Source organism: Plecotus auritus (genome assembly GCF_963455305.1).
Source record: "Plecotus auritus genome assembly, chromosome: 6".
In the NCBI taxonomy this organism is placed as follows: domain Eukaryota; kingdom Metazoa; phylum Chordata; class Mammalia; order Chiroptera; family Vespertilionidae; genus Plecotus; species Plecotus auritus.
Genome location: NC_137773.1, coordinates 140,345,195 through 140,361,879, shown reverse-complemented (window position 1 = coordinate 140,361,879; position 16,685 = coordinate 140,345,195). Strand labels below are relative to the sequence as shown.

Genomic DNA, 16,685 nt, shown 5'->3' with positions numbered 1-16,685 from the left:
GGTCCTAAAGTCAGTGGTGGGGGCCTGGCTGGCGTGGTTCAGTGATTGCGCACATGCCCAGGTGTGGGTTGGATCCCCCGTGTGGGGTGTGCAGGAAGCAGCCAATCAACGATTCTCATCATTGATGTTTCTATCTCTCTCCATCTCCCTTCCTCTCTGAAATAAATAAATAAATAAATAAATAAATAAATAAATAAATAAATAAATAAATAAATAAATCAATCAATCAATCAATCAATCAATAAATAAATCAGACAAATAGACAGACAGACAGATAGATAGACAGTCATTGGTGGGTTTTAGGGAAGGGATGACTATGAAGACCTTGCTCCGTGATTTGAGTATTGCTATCTGTGAGGCCCTTTTCAAGTGCTTTACGTTCACCATTTCCAGAACCCCTCAATGTGCCCCACATTCAGACATGAGATTCTCTTGAGATGACAGTGGCCTGGACTAGGCTAAGAGAGGGAGGCAAGAAGAAGTGGAGAGTTTCACCAGGGACAGAGATTTAAGAATTGATGGGATATGGCAATGGGCGTGGGGGGAGAAAAGCACCCAATTTTCAAGTTTGAGCATCTAGGTAAATGGTGGAGGGTCTGGCGGCACTGTAGGCTGTGGCCAGTTTGAGTTTGAGATGGCTGCCCAGAGGGATACTTGCAAAAGGTGATGCAGATGCAGATCACCAAGAGAGGCCTGGCCTGGGTAAACTGGCAGTGGGCTAATGAGTGAATGATGAATGAGATAAGGAGTAATGGGGAGTCCTGGACCCCCAGGTGAAGGGGCTGAAAGGCCAGAAACCACACCTGGCTCAGGAAGAGGATGGTAGGAGGCCCAGTGAGACCAACCAGTTGAGCAACTGGGGAGGCTGGAATCCTGAGAGGAAGCCCTGCACTTCTACTTTTGTGCCTGGAACGTTATTAGTGTTCTCTCCCTTGAGTTAGCAAGCTAGTAAGTAGCCTAGTTCTTAATTATTATCACAAAAATCAGTCTGGCATTTCAGTTAAGAGGACACTTTCTCACAGTGATCGTATGTGAACCTCGCCACGATGCTGAAATAGGAGTTAACTCCACTTTCAGAGAGAACTGAGGGCACTTGCTCAAGGCCACAGAGCCTTGCAAGAAAGGCTGAGCAAGCTGGGGCCGATCCAGGGCTTCTGTCTACTCAGCAGAACTCCTCACACAGGACTCCTTTCTAGAGAAACAAACGTCCTTGGTGGTGTCAACATATCGAACCCCTACAGTTGCACCTTACTTGATGAGTAAGTAGTTTATCAGATCTAGTTTGTACCCACACAAGGAGAAAGAATGTGCCAGAAGGGAGAACAAGTGTGGTTTGGGGTAGGGCCTACTTGAGACCTCTGCATATAGTAAATTAAGAAGGAAGCCTGAAGGTTCCTTTGGCCACTCACTCTATCCAGGTACAGTATGGGACTTGAGACCAGGCAGCAGGGCCCCCCAACCTGTCCCTTCCCCAGGCTGCAGGGGCACAACAAACACTGGCCTGCTGTCGTTCCTAACACGCCCTTGTAGAAACACCTGCATAGAGAAGACCTGACACCACTCTCATTCACCAAATAGTCATGGAGCATCTGCTCTGTGATTGGGGGCTGGATGTGTAAGATAAAAGCAGCACAACCTCTACCTTTACATACCAGCTGCTACCAGGAAAACAGTCCAAGATCATATGGGAGCACACAGCTGCCTAAGAGGTAGGCTGGGCCTCTCTGAGAGACCTTAGGGCTGGATGGGGTGGAGGTAGAGAGGAAGGAGACAGGGGTTTCACTGGCTTGATCTTTCCAGCTCTAGGTTCTGTGCGCTTTTGTGCTGGGGATGCACAGGCGGTGGCTGCTCGTCCTCCTGGAGCTCAGTCTACTGGAGACGGGGAAGCAGATCTCTAAAACAGTGACCATAGTTCAGTGGAAAATTCCATGATAACTATGCCTAAGAGTCAATGGGAATGTGGATACAGGTATGTGACCTTCCAGGTGTGGGGGAGAGGACATCAGGGAAGTCCTCCTGGAATGGACACTGAGCCAAATCCTGAAGGCAGTGTGTCAGCCAGGCAGAGGGAACAGATAGGGAAAAGAAGGTTACTTGTCCTGGCTGAAGCAAGTGACAATGAACTGCTGATGCCTTTGGACTTGTACAGCAACAAACACAGTAGATAGACGGATCCAGCCAGTAAGACTAGGGCCTCTTCCATGGTAGCCAGAGACAGAGAGGAGCACAATGGAAATAATTTTGAAGTTTTATAATCAAATGAGGTCAGGCAGCTCTGCATTTCCTCTGGCAGAATACACATTTAAAAGGAAAAATGAGCCCTAGCTGGTTTGGCTCAGTGAATAGAGCGTCAGCCTGTGGACTGAAGGGTCCCAGGTTCGATTCCAGTCAAGGGCATGTACCTTGGTTGCGGGCACATCCCCACTAGGGGGTGTGCAGGAGACAGCTGATCAATGTTTCTCTCTCATCGATGTTTCTAACTCTCTATCCCTCTCCCTTCCTCTCTGTAAAAAAATCAATAAAATATATTTTAAAAAAAAAATGAAAAAAATTACTAAAGCCCAGAGCTGGAAAGCAGACACCACGAGGTCCTCTGGAAACAGAACCCCCTGGTGGACACAAATGTTTGAGTCACGTTCAGAAAGCTTAGATTTTCTGGGCCAAGAGCAAATCAGGAGAGTCAACAGATGAGCAGTTCCTCCTTTCCCAGGCAGTGCAAGTTTAGAGGGCACCAGCCAGCCTTCAGGTATCTGCATGAGGGACTGGCACCAAGCATCCCCTTGGCACCTTTCCTTATTCTGCCCTGCTCGAGTCGGGCCCCTCACCTGATACTGGCTCCAGTCAATGTTCAGAGAGCAAGTCAGGAATTCGGGGATGCTCAATGGGGCATCGACGTAGTCCTGGGGACAGAAAAGACACATGTGAGATTTGGGCTGAACATCAGGAGAAGCCCTGGTGACAGGGCAAGTTGTGGCCCTGAAGCTGTGGCTACCACAGGCAGCCAGGATGTCCCTCCATAGTGCTTGCCCTCTCTGAGCCAGATGCCTGTGCTACCCTGGGGTGAAAGGGACTGGATGTTGCTGCTGAGTGGAGCTTTCCGTTTAGCAGCTCGAATGTTTACTGCTGAGACAGATGTGATGGACCTGTGCTCAGCCCCAGCAGGCTCCTGTGACCTGCTCCCACCGACTGGGGAAGGAACAGGTGCTGGTCCCACTCTTGACACAGATGGTGGAGCGAAGAGGAAGGACTTTTCCTATTTTGTCCCTGAAAACACCTTTACAGAAAGGGAGAAATTAAAGGGGAAAGGAAAGTATATATGATGTGAATGTAAACATGTATATACAAGAAGGAGAGAAAAAAATGAGACTCATTTAGAGAAGAGAAGAGAAAAGAAGGTCCTTGTTTTCTCCAAAAAGATTGTTAGCTGTTCTCCACAGTCTCCCTTTACAAAGAAACATAAGACCCAAGTTGACAAATATTATTGTTCATACCTGCTTCCAGTTAAAAATGAGCCCTTCAGCCATGTAATCCCGATCCTTATATTCCTTGAAAAATTCACAGCCTGGAAAAGAAGGGCAGAGTTACGACACCACTCTTTCTAGCCCAGTCTCCTGAGATGCCCCTGAGTGCTGTAGGACCAAGGGGGCCACCAGCTTCTCCACATGGTAGGCCCCAAACCACAGCTGACCTGGGGTGGGGGGTGGGGACTGGATTGGGCAGGTGAGAGATAGGGAACAAGCCTCCGAGCTAGTCTGGTTTCCAGTTACATGCCTTCCCAAGGACGTATGACCTGCCTACGTACCTCTCTATATCTCTCTCCATCTGTACTCACTGACGGAGTTATTGGTTACAACTTTCTTATTTCAGGTCCCCTGTCCTACATGCCCCTGAAGTGGCAACAGCCAGCAAACAAAAGCATGGCTTACAATTGGAGTCCTGTCAGCACCATCTCGGCAATTTATGTAGTTACAGATCACTCCCCCTCTGCTCTGACACCAAACTCGCAGGCTCTCACTGAGGGCTGAACACTGCAATGTACTGGAAAGGACACAGACATTGCCTGAAATGTGACAGGTGCTCAAGAGACAAGTCCAGCTCCAACAAACCTGGCCAAGATGTGCTTTCTGTACCATTTGCTAGAAAAATTATAAACTCCACTAGGGTAAATCCTCAGGAATATAGAGAGGAAAAGTGGAGAGAAAGGGCTTAGGCAACATTCCCAGCTTCAAATCTCAGCTTTTAGCTTAGCTCTGGGACGGCGAACAAGTTGTTTAAATTCTCTAAGCCTTGATTTTCTCATTTGTAACATGGTTAAGGATAAAATGAAATAACACATATAAAACACCTAGCATACAGCTCTGGTACAAGTGGCATTCAAATGGCAGCACATTAGCATCATGCTGCTGCTGCAACAAGAGCCCACAGTGCCAGCCCACAGCTTACAGTCAGCTGCCTGACTCAGGAAGGATGCGGCTTGCTCTCACACCGTAACACAGGGACATCCTTGGGCTTCTGTGGCTTCGAGCCACAGGATGGGAGAAGGCATCTTGAGAGTAGCTTCCTGAAGTCACTCTCAGTTCCTCAAGCAGGACAACACAAACTTTGGAGGGCACATGGCTTTGGCCACAGGTCTGTTTGGTGAGGTCCCCAAAGGCAAAATAGTTGTTCAAATTCTGTGGAAGTGGCTACAAGCCAAAAATATTAACATGGAACTCTCCAGCTACTCTTGGGCCAAGTTCCTGTCTGAGGTCACCCAGGAAGAAAGAAAAGGCTCCTTTGGAGATGAAAGTCACATGTTTATAGACTTGGCTCTCATCCCACACACACTTTGCACTCTAATCCCCCAAACCTCACTTCTGACTCCGAAGTCAGGAAACAATCCCCAGCTATAATACTCCAGCCTATTCCTGGGTACCTCACTGGGAGAAAGAAGAAACATAAATATCAGACATGAGCCCTGAGCTTTGAGCCCAGGTTTAGAAGACATAATTATCTCTCAGAGCTCCTGTGAAGTGTTTTTCCCACAAACTCGAGCTGCTCAGATCAACACTGAAGGCTCTAGAAGGAGCTCTGACTGGCCTATGATGCAGAAGCAATTTTTTTGTGAGAAAAAAACAGAATTAAAATAGACTCAGTACCCAGGGCAATTTCTAACATCCATCACCTGAACAGGCTTCTGAACATACTGAGAGGCAAGAGAAATGGGACCAAAAGTGGGGCGAGAACACCCGCACTCAAGGAGGAGACAAATTAAACTCATGCTGGGAGTTTTCATCCCATCTATTTCGGTCCCTGAAGGAAGTACTCCCAGAACACTTCCCATTTTCAAGGGCCAGTCTAAGCTCAAGTTGGTTGGACAGAACTAGAACTGATACCATCACAGTTCCTGTCTGGACTTCAAAGTCATTAGAGGGCTCAGCTGAGACTCCTCAACCTCAGCAAAGTATATTTTATGACTTGGTTTGGATAATGGTAATTTTCTTTTCCTTTTTATGAAGTGATACAGGCATGTGAAGAAATTCAAGAACTTAAGTATAGCAATTAAATGTGCTTCTCCAGCTGGCATGGCTCAGTGGTTGAGCGTCGACCTGTGAACCAGAAGGTCATGGTTTGATTCCTGGTCAGGGCACATGCCTGGTTGTGGGCTCGATCCCCAGTGTGGGGCGAGCAGGAGGCAGCTGATGAATGATTCTCTTTCATCATTGATGTTTCTATCTCTGTCTCTCCCTTCCTCTCTGAAATCAATAAAAATAAATATATTTTAAAAAGTGCTTCTCCGGTCCCCTTTTCTGCATGTGCAATGGCAACTCTCCCATCCTTGGCTTTATTTATTATTTAATAAATTTTTATTTTTGAAAATATTACATATGTCCCTTTTGGCTTTATTTTTATTAATCCCTCCCCTCAATACATAAACTATCAGATGTAATATATAAACATTGTGTAGGCACTTTTCTCCTTACATAGCTGAAATTGTACTACAATACTACAGTGTGCATGTACTATACATACACACACTTTACAGCTTCTCTCCGGCAAAACTGCATTGCCAACATCACTACCCCTATGCTTTGGGACCATAATTAAGTAAAATAATGGTTACCTGAACACAAGCACTGTGCTACCATGACAGTTGATCTGATAGTTGAGGTGGCATAAATACTGTGGATATGCTGGATAAAGAGATGATTCACATCCGGGGCAGGACAGAGAGGGACAGTGTGAGATTTCATCACACTACTCAAAATGGCATGCAATTTAAAACTTATGAACTGTTTTGTGTGTTTTTTTAAATAAATCTTTATTGTTCAGATTATTACAATTGTTCCTCTTTTTTCCCCCCATAGCTCCCCTCCACCCATTTCCCACCCCACCTTCTGCCCTTACCTCCCCCCCACTGTCCTCATCCATAGGTGTATGATTTTTGTCCAGTCACTTCATGAACCCCCCATACCCCTTTCCCCCTGAGAATTATCAGTCCACTCCCTTTCTATGCCCCTGATTCTATTATATTCACCAGATTATTCTGTTCCTCAGGTTTTTAATTCACTTGATTTTTAGGTTCACTTGTTGATAGATATGCATTTGCTGTTCATAATTTTTCTCTTTACTTTTTTCTTCTTCCTCTTCTTTAAGAATACCTTTCAGCATTTCATATAATACTGGTTTGGTGGTGATGAACTCCTTTAGCTTTTTCTTATCTGTGAAGCTCTTTATCTGATCTTCAATTCTGAATGAGAGCTTTTCTGGGTAGAGTAATCTTGGTTGTAGGTTCTTGCTATTTATCACTTTGAATATTTCTTGCCACTCCCTCCCATCTGGCCTGCATAGTTTATGTTGAGAAATCAGCTGACAGTCGTATGGGTGCTCCCTTGTAGGTAACTGTTTTTCTCTTGCTGCTTTTAATATTGTCTTTTGCTCTTGGCATTTTAATTATGATGTGTCTTGGTGTGGTCCTCTTTGGATTCCTTTTGTTTGGGGTTCTCTGTGCTTCCTGGACTTGTAAGTCTATTTCTTTCACCAGGTGGGGGAAGTTTTCAGTCATTATTTCTTCAAATAGGTTTTCAGTATCTTGCTCTCTCTCTTCTTCTGGCACCCCCATAATTCCTATTTTGGTACACTTGAAGTTGTCCCAGAGGCTCCTTACACTATCTTCATATTTTTGGATCCTTTTTTCTTTTTGCTTTTCCAGTTGGGTGTTTTTTGCTTCTTTGTATTTCAAATCTTTGACTTGATTCTTGCGATCCTCTAGTCTGCTGTTGGATCTCTGTATATTATTTTTTATTTCAGTCAGTGTGTGCTTAATTTCTAGTTGGTCCTTTTTCATATCCTCGAGGGTCTCGCTAAATTTATCAGCCTTTTCTAGAAAGTTCTTGAAAAACCTTATAACCGTGGTTTTGAACTCTATATCCAGTCGATTGCTTTCCTCCATTTCTTTCATTTGTGACCTGTTTCTTTGTCTCCGCATTTTGGCTGCTTCCCTGAGTTGATTAGAGTGGCTTTGTGTGCTAGGTGTCCTATAGGGCCCAGTGGCTCAGCCTCCCCAGTTACCTGAGGTGGACACTCTTGGTGCACCCCTTTGTGGGCTGTGTGCACAGTATTTTTGTAGTTAAGCCTTGATTGTTGTTGGTATCACTGGGGGGAATTGACCTCCAGGCTAATTGGCTGTGAGGATCAGCTGTGTCTACTATGGGAGAACTTCTGTGCTGGAGACACCCTTATGAGGCAAGACTTGCTTCGGTGGGGCTTTGGTGCTCACTGAGTCTGCCCCCTGAGTGTGTCTCTTATGAATCTGAGGAGTTGTAATCTGGATGGTCTCACTCTGACCACTGGGTACACTGGCTCTTGGATCTCCAAGGAGGTGCTAATTTAGCCTCTGCCTGAGGCCACCCAGCAGGAGCTACGGAGAGATCTGCAGATTTCTCTTCTTTGTTTGGGTTTTGGAGGTGCCCAGATGAGGCCCAGCTGTGAAGCAATGCAAGCTGCTGCGGAGCCTTGGGCCTCCTTTTGGATGTTCTGGGTCTCACTGACTCAGCTGTAGGTAAGTTTAAAATTCAAAGGACCAGGCCATTCATATGCAAAAACCTCTGCGCTCAGCTTGGATGGGGCAGAGTCTCATGGCGGAGCAAACAGCTATGGCTTCGTGGGGTGGGATCACAGGGTAGGGCAAACAGCAATGGCTTCCCGTCAGCCCTGCCCTAAGAGGCCTCTGGTTCTCAGTGTCCTGTGGTAATTGCTGCAAGCACCTCTGAGAGAAAGCCGCCCTTGCGTTTCGCCCGCTGCCAGACAGTCCAGTTTCTCCTCGTATGAGTCTGGGTCCCCAGAGTCTCGCCTGGAACTGGAGTTCAGAGCAGTCAGGAGCTTTTGTCTCCCTCCTGATTGAGAAAGCCAGCCGCACACTCAGTTGCCCTCACCGCGTGCGCCTCTGTACCTCTGCCTTCTGCAGCTCCTCTGAGTCTCAGTGTCCTTTTCTCTTCCCTTCTAGTTGTAGAATTTCCACTCAGCCAGCCTTCCTGTGGTTCTAGATGATGTCCATTTTGTCTTTTAGTTGTAGTTTTGAAATTGTTGTGCGAGGCAGCAGTTTAAGTGTTTACCTATGCCACCATCTTGGTTTCTCTAAAACTGATGAACTGTTTATTTCTAGAATTTTCCACTTAATATTTTCAGACCGTGGCTAACCATGGATAACCCAAAACTACATAAAATGAAACCACAAATAAGGGGGGACTAGTTTATATAATCTTGTATCCTGCTTAGCATCTTAAGCATCTTTCCATGTCAAAAAGTTAAAACATGCCGAAACCGGTTTGGCTCAGTGGATAGAGCGTAGGCCTGCGGACTCAAGGGTCCCGGGTTCGATTCCGGTCAAGGGCATGTACCTTGGTTGCGGGCACATCCCCAGTGGGAGGTGTGCAGGAGGCAGCTGATCGATGTTTCTCTCTCATCGATGTTTCTAGCTCTCTATCCCTTTCCCTTCCTCTCTGTAAAATATCAATAAAATATATTTAAAAAAAAAAAAGTTAAAACATTTTTCTATGACTATGTAATATTCCATTCTATCAAAGGCTGTACCATCATTTACACATTCATTATTCTGATAAATGAAAACATTTCCCACATTTTGCTGGTATCAACAGACACTGTGATGAACATCTTTACCCCCAAGTTGGCAGGATTATGGCCTAATGAACAACTGAGTCAAAGGGTGCTAACATTTTGGGAGCCCTGTAACAAGTTGTTAAACTACCACAGAAAGGATATTGTGCTATTGTTCTGAAGTAGTGGTTTTCAAACTTCTGGCAAAACTTTTTGTAATTATGTCCTTAGAACCTAAACATAAGCAAAGAAAGCAATGTCTGGTTCCTCAGGCAACGCGGACTTTTCCTGTTTTGCAGAAAACTTCAGTCTGTGAAGTCCCCCCAAAACATCTCCTGGGAGTTACCAGCCTGGTCTGAAACCAAGCTCTACCTGACAGCTCGAGTGGACACCTGGTTGTACACTCTTGCCCAGATGCAGCTCTGCTGCTGGCAAGCTCCTGGCATGACTGCTGTGGTCAGCATATGCCCACAGTGCTCTTAGGGAAGAGGAGCTGCTCCGAGTCTTTCCTCCCAGGTACCCGTCGTTGGCCTGGTGTTTAACAAGCAACTGTCAGGGATGGGTCTGGCACTTGAACCTGAAATGAGCACCATTATCTTCATTTTATGGAGAATGAAACAGATGCTCAGAAGGGTTAAGGGACTTGTTCAAGGATACACAGTGCTACAGCTGGGACTCAAGCCCAGCTCTTCATGGCACCAAATGCTACGCTGGCAGAGAAGAATGAGGAGAGACTGCGGTGGAAGCCATTGTAAGAGTACCAGGCCATCTGGGGTCAGCAACTTACACCGATGAAGATTCACTCTCCCTGCCAGGCACTAGATGAACTTGTAATTCTAATGAGAAGGCCTCTTGGCTATACAGCAACCTGCTGTCACCGGCCTGCCCTTGCTATTGGCTATGTGGCTCCAAGATGAGGAGACAAGGTCCAGCACAGGACTAAAGGCAGAGGCTGGTGCTGAGAAGCAGGAAAGAGTATACTTCCTGCTGTTTGCTGACAGTCTTACACTGCTGTTGGGGCTCCTTGGACTCCCTGGCTGAACAAACAGGTATAGCCAGCTAGCTTAATTGTTACCAACTGGACCAATACAGCTTTAGTATCCAGTGCATAGAATACTGCCCTGGTCACAGGTCGCATACATGTCTGTGCGCCGAAGACAAATGAAGCTAGCTAGCTAGCTCTATGCACACCAAAGTGCTCTGCAACATGGTGAAGTCACCACTAACTACGCACAACTACGTGCAGACAGGGGTAGAGCGATGATCCTCTTCTACTACCAGAAGAGCCTTGCAAAAAGGGTCACATCCGCTGGGGCCAGACTAGCATAATTTGTTGGTGACCCTGAGTACTCACAATGTCATTTCCTATCTTGCCTGCACAGAGCACACTGATAAACATGATCTCATCTAATCTTCACAACAAAACCCTGAGTTAAGCCGCACTGAGCTCCAAATGACACCTGAGAAAGCCTCAGGCTCAGAGAGGTGAAGTAACTCGCTCAATCCCTGGGCCCCTGCGAGTGGAAAGCCTCTTCCAGGACAGCACCCTGCCCTGAGTGTGACCGCCATTGCGTGGGAGCCACGGTGTGCTATGCTGACCGACAAGAGCTGCCCAGAAAGCTCTGGGACACTAAGTGAATAGGCCTATGACGGCCTCCGAGAGCCCCCGGTCCTTGGAAGCCTGTCATTTGACTAGACCCTGAAAAGACTCCCTACCTGGATACGGGATGGAGAGGAGAGTGAAGTCGGCATAGCGCTGGGCTTTGTCCACCTTCTCGGAGGAGGTTACACTACAAGACAGGACATAATGTGTTATGACATCACAACACAGACACACCATTCCCCAATGAGTACTATAAGAACTTAAACGAACCTCTTGCTAAACAAACTACTCTTTAGAGTTACCAATGATTTCCTTCAGCAGTGTTTACTTTGAACAATTAAGAAATGTAGCTGCTCCTACCCTAACATATCAAGCGAGAGAGGTTACTCTCCCTCTAATACTGCAGCAACACAACCAGAACCTAAATTTGCAGAACAACCTTCCACCTAAGTCCCACAAGTGAAGGCAGCACAGCCACTTTGACCTGGAAGGTGATGTAAGACGAGAGCCAAATAACTTTGGGGGCTCTCACCTCAATACTCACTGAACACACTCCTAAACAGGGGGAACAAGCAGCATCTGAAGGGTAAAGACTTAGGACTGTCCTGACAGATGAAGGAGGAGGGATAGGAGATATTCAGATATCTGTAGAGCTTACGCCTTATTTTCTAGGAAACCTCAGCATAATTAAAAGTCAATATTATAAAAAAAAGTTCAGAAAATCTACAATTTCATCACCCTCACAAGGGTTCCAATTTTTCAAGTTCTGCCTTATCACATGAAGATTTGGTCCATATTCAAAGTAAAAATTGAATATACACTGATTTCTATTGTTGTTGTCCCACTACAAAAGAGACTCTAATCTACCAGAGATGGTGTAGAACTTGGAGCCAAAGGAAAACCTTCAAGGTTGTCTCAGAGGAGGCAGCAGAGCACAGGTTGGAGACTCCTGGCTCCTTCATTACTATCTGGACAAACCTGAACAAGTTATTTAACCTCTCTGTGCTTCAGTTTCCTGCCTGCAAGATGGGCAACACTAGAACTTGTTGCAGGGCTGTGTGAAAGTACAATGAAAGGATGACAGAAAGCTCTTAGCACAAGGCCTGGCATGTGGTGAGCCCTCAGTAACCACTACGTACTACCACCAACCCGAAAGCCTGTGAACACATCGCTTCTGCCCATTTCACAGTGGGTGCCCTGTACTTACTTCATGCCAAACTTCACCTTCTTGTTCTCTACCATCAGGTCACAGATGTATTTGACTGACAGGTACCGAAGCAGCTTGATGTCATAGCCTCTGACCTTATCAAAAAGATGTGTGTCGGAACTTCTGAAACAAAGAGCCAGAGGGAGAAGTTGCACTGCACACTCATTCAAAAAAAGAGCTGGGGGTTGGTGAGCTTGTTCAAAGAAATACAGATGTTATTGGCAAGAAATTGTTTCCCTTCTCCAGAAAATGAAGGGAAGGGAAGACAGGAAAACTGGTTCTAGAAAAGGTTTAGAGAAGGTGACTTTCTAAGAGATTACCTCCTCTAAGATGCATTTCAAAGAAGCAAGTTGCAGCCCTGAACCAGGGAAAGGCTTTTTGGCCCAGCTTGACATTAAGCCAGAAGACCCAAGATAATCTCCAAGTTCTAAAAAGCAGCAAGCTGATGGGTGATAGAGTATTTAAGCTTCCATTATAGAGTTTATATCCATCCACCTTTAGACCATTTTTAGCCATGGCTTGCTCATATCGGAACAGACTGAAATTCTTGATGGCAGATGGACTTTTTAAAGCTATCTTATCAACTGAATGTGAGATACTAGCAAGTGAATTCCTTCTAGTTAGCAGGCCTATGAAGCCAGGAGAAAGATAAAATCTTCCTAATCCCCCTTTTGATCAGTCACACAGATTAAGGCAGAAGTAGAATGAGCAAACAGTCCCCATTAATTTTTTTTTATGTCCACTGCTTAGCTGTCCTTAGCAGTCTCCTCACCAAAAAGTATAAGCTGTGGAAGAAGGCCTGGCTGATCTCGGGGGAAGAGCCAAACATTCCTGAGCACAAGCCAGGCCGCTGCTCTCGGACTCACAGGCAGAACCCCAGGCACAGTGTGAGGCCTTCCAGGGACTGAGCCATGATGTGGGGCAGCTGATCTTACTAGGGTGCTCATGTGCATTCCAGAGACACTTGATACCAGTTAAAGACTTCCCATGTGGTGCAGACCATGCAAAAAAGCTTTTCCAAAATATTCTATACTGGTGTTTTCTAAGAACATTTGGAAAGATGTACAGACAGTGTGAACCAGCCCATTTCCTGCCTTTACGGGGGCCTAAGATACTTGTTTGTTTTTAATCCTCACCAGAGGATATTTTTCCATAGATTTTTAGAAAGTGGAAGAAAGAGGGAAAGACAGAGAGAAATATTGATGTGAAAGAAACACACCAATTGATTGCCTTCTGCACACACCCCAACCAGGGCCTGGGTCAGGGAGGAGCCTGGAACCAAGTTATGTGCCCTTGACCGGAATTGAACTCGGAGCCCTACAGTCCACAGGCCAACACTCTATCCACTGACCTAAACCGGTGAGGACCTAATAAAGCTATGGAGCTTCTTCTCTCCACATCTCTCACGTGGGTACTGAAGCGCTTGCCCTGTGCCTCAGCACCAAGTGTGCTATGTGACACCTGGCAGGCAAGCTGGCCTTCACCACCCTGGAAACTGTAGGGCTTAAAGACACACACACAGGTGCCTGGACTAGCACATTATTTCTGGGATCCTGATGTGAGCCAGGGTGAAGAGAGACTGCTCATGTATTCAATAAAGTCCGCTTTGGTGTGAAGCCACATGATGGACTTCGACAACCCTGTATCATGACTTAGCAGTGGGAGGAAGGGAGCCAATCCACTCACCTGGACCAGGGATGAATCTGAATCAGTATGAAAAGGGCCACCACTGGTCAGACACCCGACCCCAACACCAGCCCAACCCATAACAATGTGGCACTGACCGAAGAGCACAGTCTTCCTCTGTGATGTCCTCTGCATCTGCCCAGGCATCATCTGCACCCCCTGCCAGAGAGAGAGTCTGTGAGCACCGAGGCGGTGGATCCAGGGGCTCCACCCAGGGAAGTCCTGACCAGCCTCCCCCCACCAGCTCCACCCCTACTGGCAGCCCTTGTGTCTTTTCAGCACCAGATGCCCCATATGCTGGCAGTCTTTTATGCCAAACATCTCCTTGGGTGACAAAAGAAGGCACCTAGCCTCTCCCCAGCTTGCTCCTACCCTCTACCGATGCCACATGCCACTGTGGCTAGGGGTGGCTATTCTCTATGACTAGGCCCTTGTTCTTAAGTCACAGAGGACACAGCTTAACAGTCACCTGAGAAAATATAGTTGTAGCCAGTTCGTCCATACAGCTCCCCCCATCCAGCCAGCGTGGCCGACCTGCAAATGTGCTGGGAGAAAAAACAAAATTTTCAGGGTCAGATAGTTTTCTAGTTTTTTTCTTCCCCAGCTTTACTGAAATATAACTGACATGACATTATGTAAGTTTAAAGTATACAACATGATTTGATGCTCTCATATACTGCAAAATCATTACCACCATACTGTTACTTAACACCTCCATGATGTCACATAATCAGCATTTCTTTTTTGTGGTAAAAACATTTAAACTCCTCTCTCAGTAGCCCTGGCTGGGTAGCTCAGTTGGTGTATCATCCTGATACACCAAGGTTGTGGGTTTGATCTCGGTCAGTGCACATACAAGAATCAAGTAATGAATGCATAAATAAGTGGAACAACAAATTCTCTCTCTAAAAATAAAAATCATCTCTCTGCAGTTTTCAAGTATAACCATAATCACCATGCTATACGTTAGATCCATACAGAACTTCTTTGTCTTATAACTGGAGGTTTGTACCCTTTGACCAGTCAGTTTTCTGAAGTATGCAGTCAAAAGAACACTTGGACTCCTCTGATTCTTCCAGCAAAATGGGTGCAGGAGCACTCACTGAAACCTTATCAGATCAAGGCCACAGCAGTCAACTAGAAAGATGCCTATATATAATCTACAGCCTCTGTCAAGGGGGTATCTCCCCAGACGAGTAGCACCAGAGTGTTACTAACTGTGATACATTTAGAGGTTGTCACACGTGTACTTGGGTAAGATTTGATGGTTATACCATCTGTTCACTGTTTTCATGAGCCCATGAAGTCCATGTGGCAGGCATTATTGCTGCTTCACAGGCACAGGCAGGTGAAGTAATGCATAAGGTCACGCAATGAGATCTGATCTAGACCCACCTACCTCCAAAGCCTGTGGGCTTACGGTTACCTGGAACTGTTTAGTGTGCTGGGTGGGCAACCTTTGAAGAAGGAGGTCCAATAAAGGGAAAAATGCTTGGGGGATTTTTTGTAAAAAAAAAAAAAAAAATTATTTCTTTTCTCTCCTCAGTATTAAGGAAATGTAGCTAGAGACGTGCTTACATATTCTTTTACTCTTTTCCTCATCACTGAAGAAGTATTTTGAGAGCTAGAATTCTAGAAACCACCAACCGGCATGAACTTCAATGCATCTAATTTTAAGGCTTCATCTTTAATTAAATTGTGTTCCAGGAGATCTAGTAGGGTTGGGGAATGGGAGGAGATAAATGGGGCTAGGAAAGCAAGCCAGCCCAGAGTTTAGCTAAAGGCTGGGGGTGGCAGTCAGGGTGGCTGGGCGATTACACTAGAGAACGAAAGCTGCAAGGTGACAGGGTGAAACCATTTCTCAATGTAAAGTGGGTCCCAGGAAGACCACAAAACAATGCCTCACCTTCTCTACCTGTAAGCTAATGGGAGGAAATGGCTGTGCTCCTACAGGAAAGGGGTGTAAGCAGGAACTTCTTGCTTTCTGAGGTAGTGGCAGCCTGGGGAAGGGGGAGGTAACAGAAGAGCAACCTGGATTTAACCTGGGGCTGAGTGGGGTGCTCTTCAATGCTGGGGGCAAGAACGGATTTGTGGGAAGGTTATCTGCAAGTCTAAGGGCTTGGGCTGGGATTCCTGCTGGCCTAGGCAGGATGAACTCTGACAGGGGATGCTGAACTTTTTCTAGATCCAAAAGCATTTTGAAAATCTGATGAAAATAGTCTTTCTCCAGAAAAAAATGGACACACCAGTTTACCTACATTTCAGGGGTTTCTGGACTCTCTTCCCAAGCGCATCCATGGACTCATTTCCAGCCCTTGTTAAGAGCCCCTGTGCTAAGGTGACCAGCCCCAAAATTAAGAGCAGCAAAGTAGAGGGACGTGTCAAAGACCCTGAAGGTTAAGGGGGCATGTGGCTTATCTGAGTTCCACTGGCATGTGTTATCATGCCCACCCCTTCCATCATCTAAGCTGCTGGCACCAAATCTCACTCTTCTTTGCCACTTTTCTGTAAAATATTTTCAGAGCAGGCGCATACCCTTCTTTGATGGTTGAGCTCTGAGACCGTTTCTTGAATTGTTGAAGGTTCAGATATCTCTTTATGCTCAGTTCTCCCACATCCCTTTGATTTGTCCTTGTCTTTTGGTAATTGAGGCAGCCAGAGAACTAGCCAGATAGAAAAGAGCAGATGAGTTGGCCAACGCGCCAAGTGGGGCACCAACCTCCACAGGAAGGTCCTGGCCTAGTGCCTGAGGAAAGCTGTACACCATTGCAGAATCTAATTCCTGATTCCTCTAAAAAAATCAATAAAATATATTTTTAAAAAAATAAGTAGTATATGCCCTGACCGGTTTGGCTCAGTGGATAGAGCGTCGGCCTGCGGACTCAAGGGTCCCAGGTTCGATTCCGGTCAAGGGCATGTACCTTGGTTGCAGGCACATCCCCAGTAGGGGGTGTGCAGGAGGCAGCTGATCGATGTTTCTAACTCTCTACCCTCTCCCTTCCTCTCTGTAAAAAATCAATAAAATATATTTAAAAAAAAAATAAGTAGTATATATTGGTAGTTACAGAATAGTCATGGGGATGTAAAGTATAG

The 16,685-nt window shown here is 46.0% G+C and overlaps 1 protein-coding gene across 10 annotated transcripts in view; it reads right to left on the bottom strand.

The window, feature by feature from the left end:
• The window catches only part of MTMR14 (myotubularin related protein 14), a 53,415-nt gene that overhangs the window by 24,753 nt on the left and 11,977 nt on the right, over window positions 1-16,685 (bottom strand). For 4 of the 10 annotated variants that reach the window (XM_080671810.1, XM_080671801.1, XM_080671807.1 and 1 more), the window contains exons 4-9: window positions 14,062-14,137; window positions 13,691-13,751; window positions 11,907-12,029; window positions 10,813-10,886; window positions 3,492-3,562; window positions 2,826-2,900 (exon numbers count right to left, since the gene is read on the bottom strand). In XM_080671810.1, the coding sequence (XP_080527936.1) occupies window positions 2,826-2,900; window positions 3,492-3,562; window positions 10,813-10,886; window positions 11,907-12,029; window positions 13,691-13,751; window positions 14,062-14,137 (480 nt within the window). The remainder of the gene's footprint in view (window positions 1-2,825; window positions 2,901-3,491; window positions 3,563-10,812; window positions 10,887-11,906; window positions 12,030-13,690; window positions 13,752-14,061; window positions 14,138-16,685) is intronic. The other 6 variants (XM_080671803.1, XM_080671806.1, XM_080671804.1 and 3 more) reach the window with 3 other exon arrangements.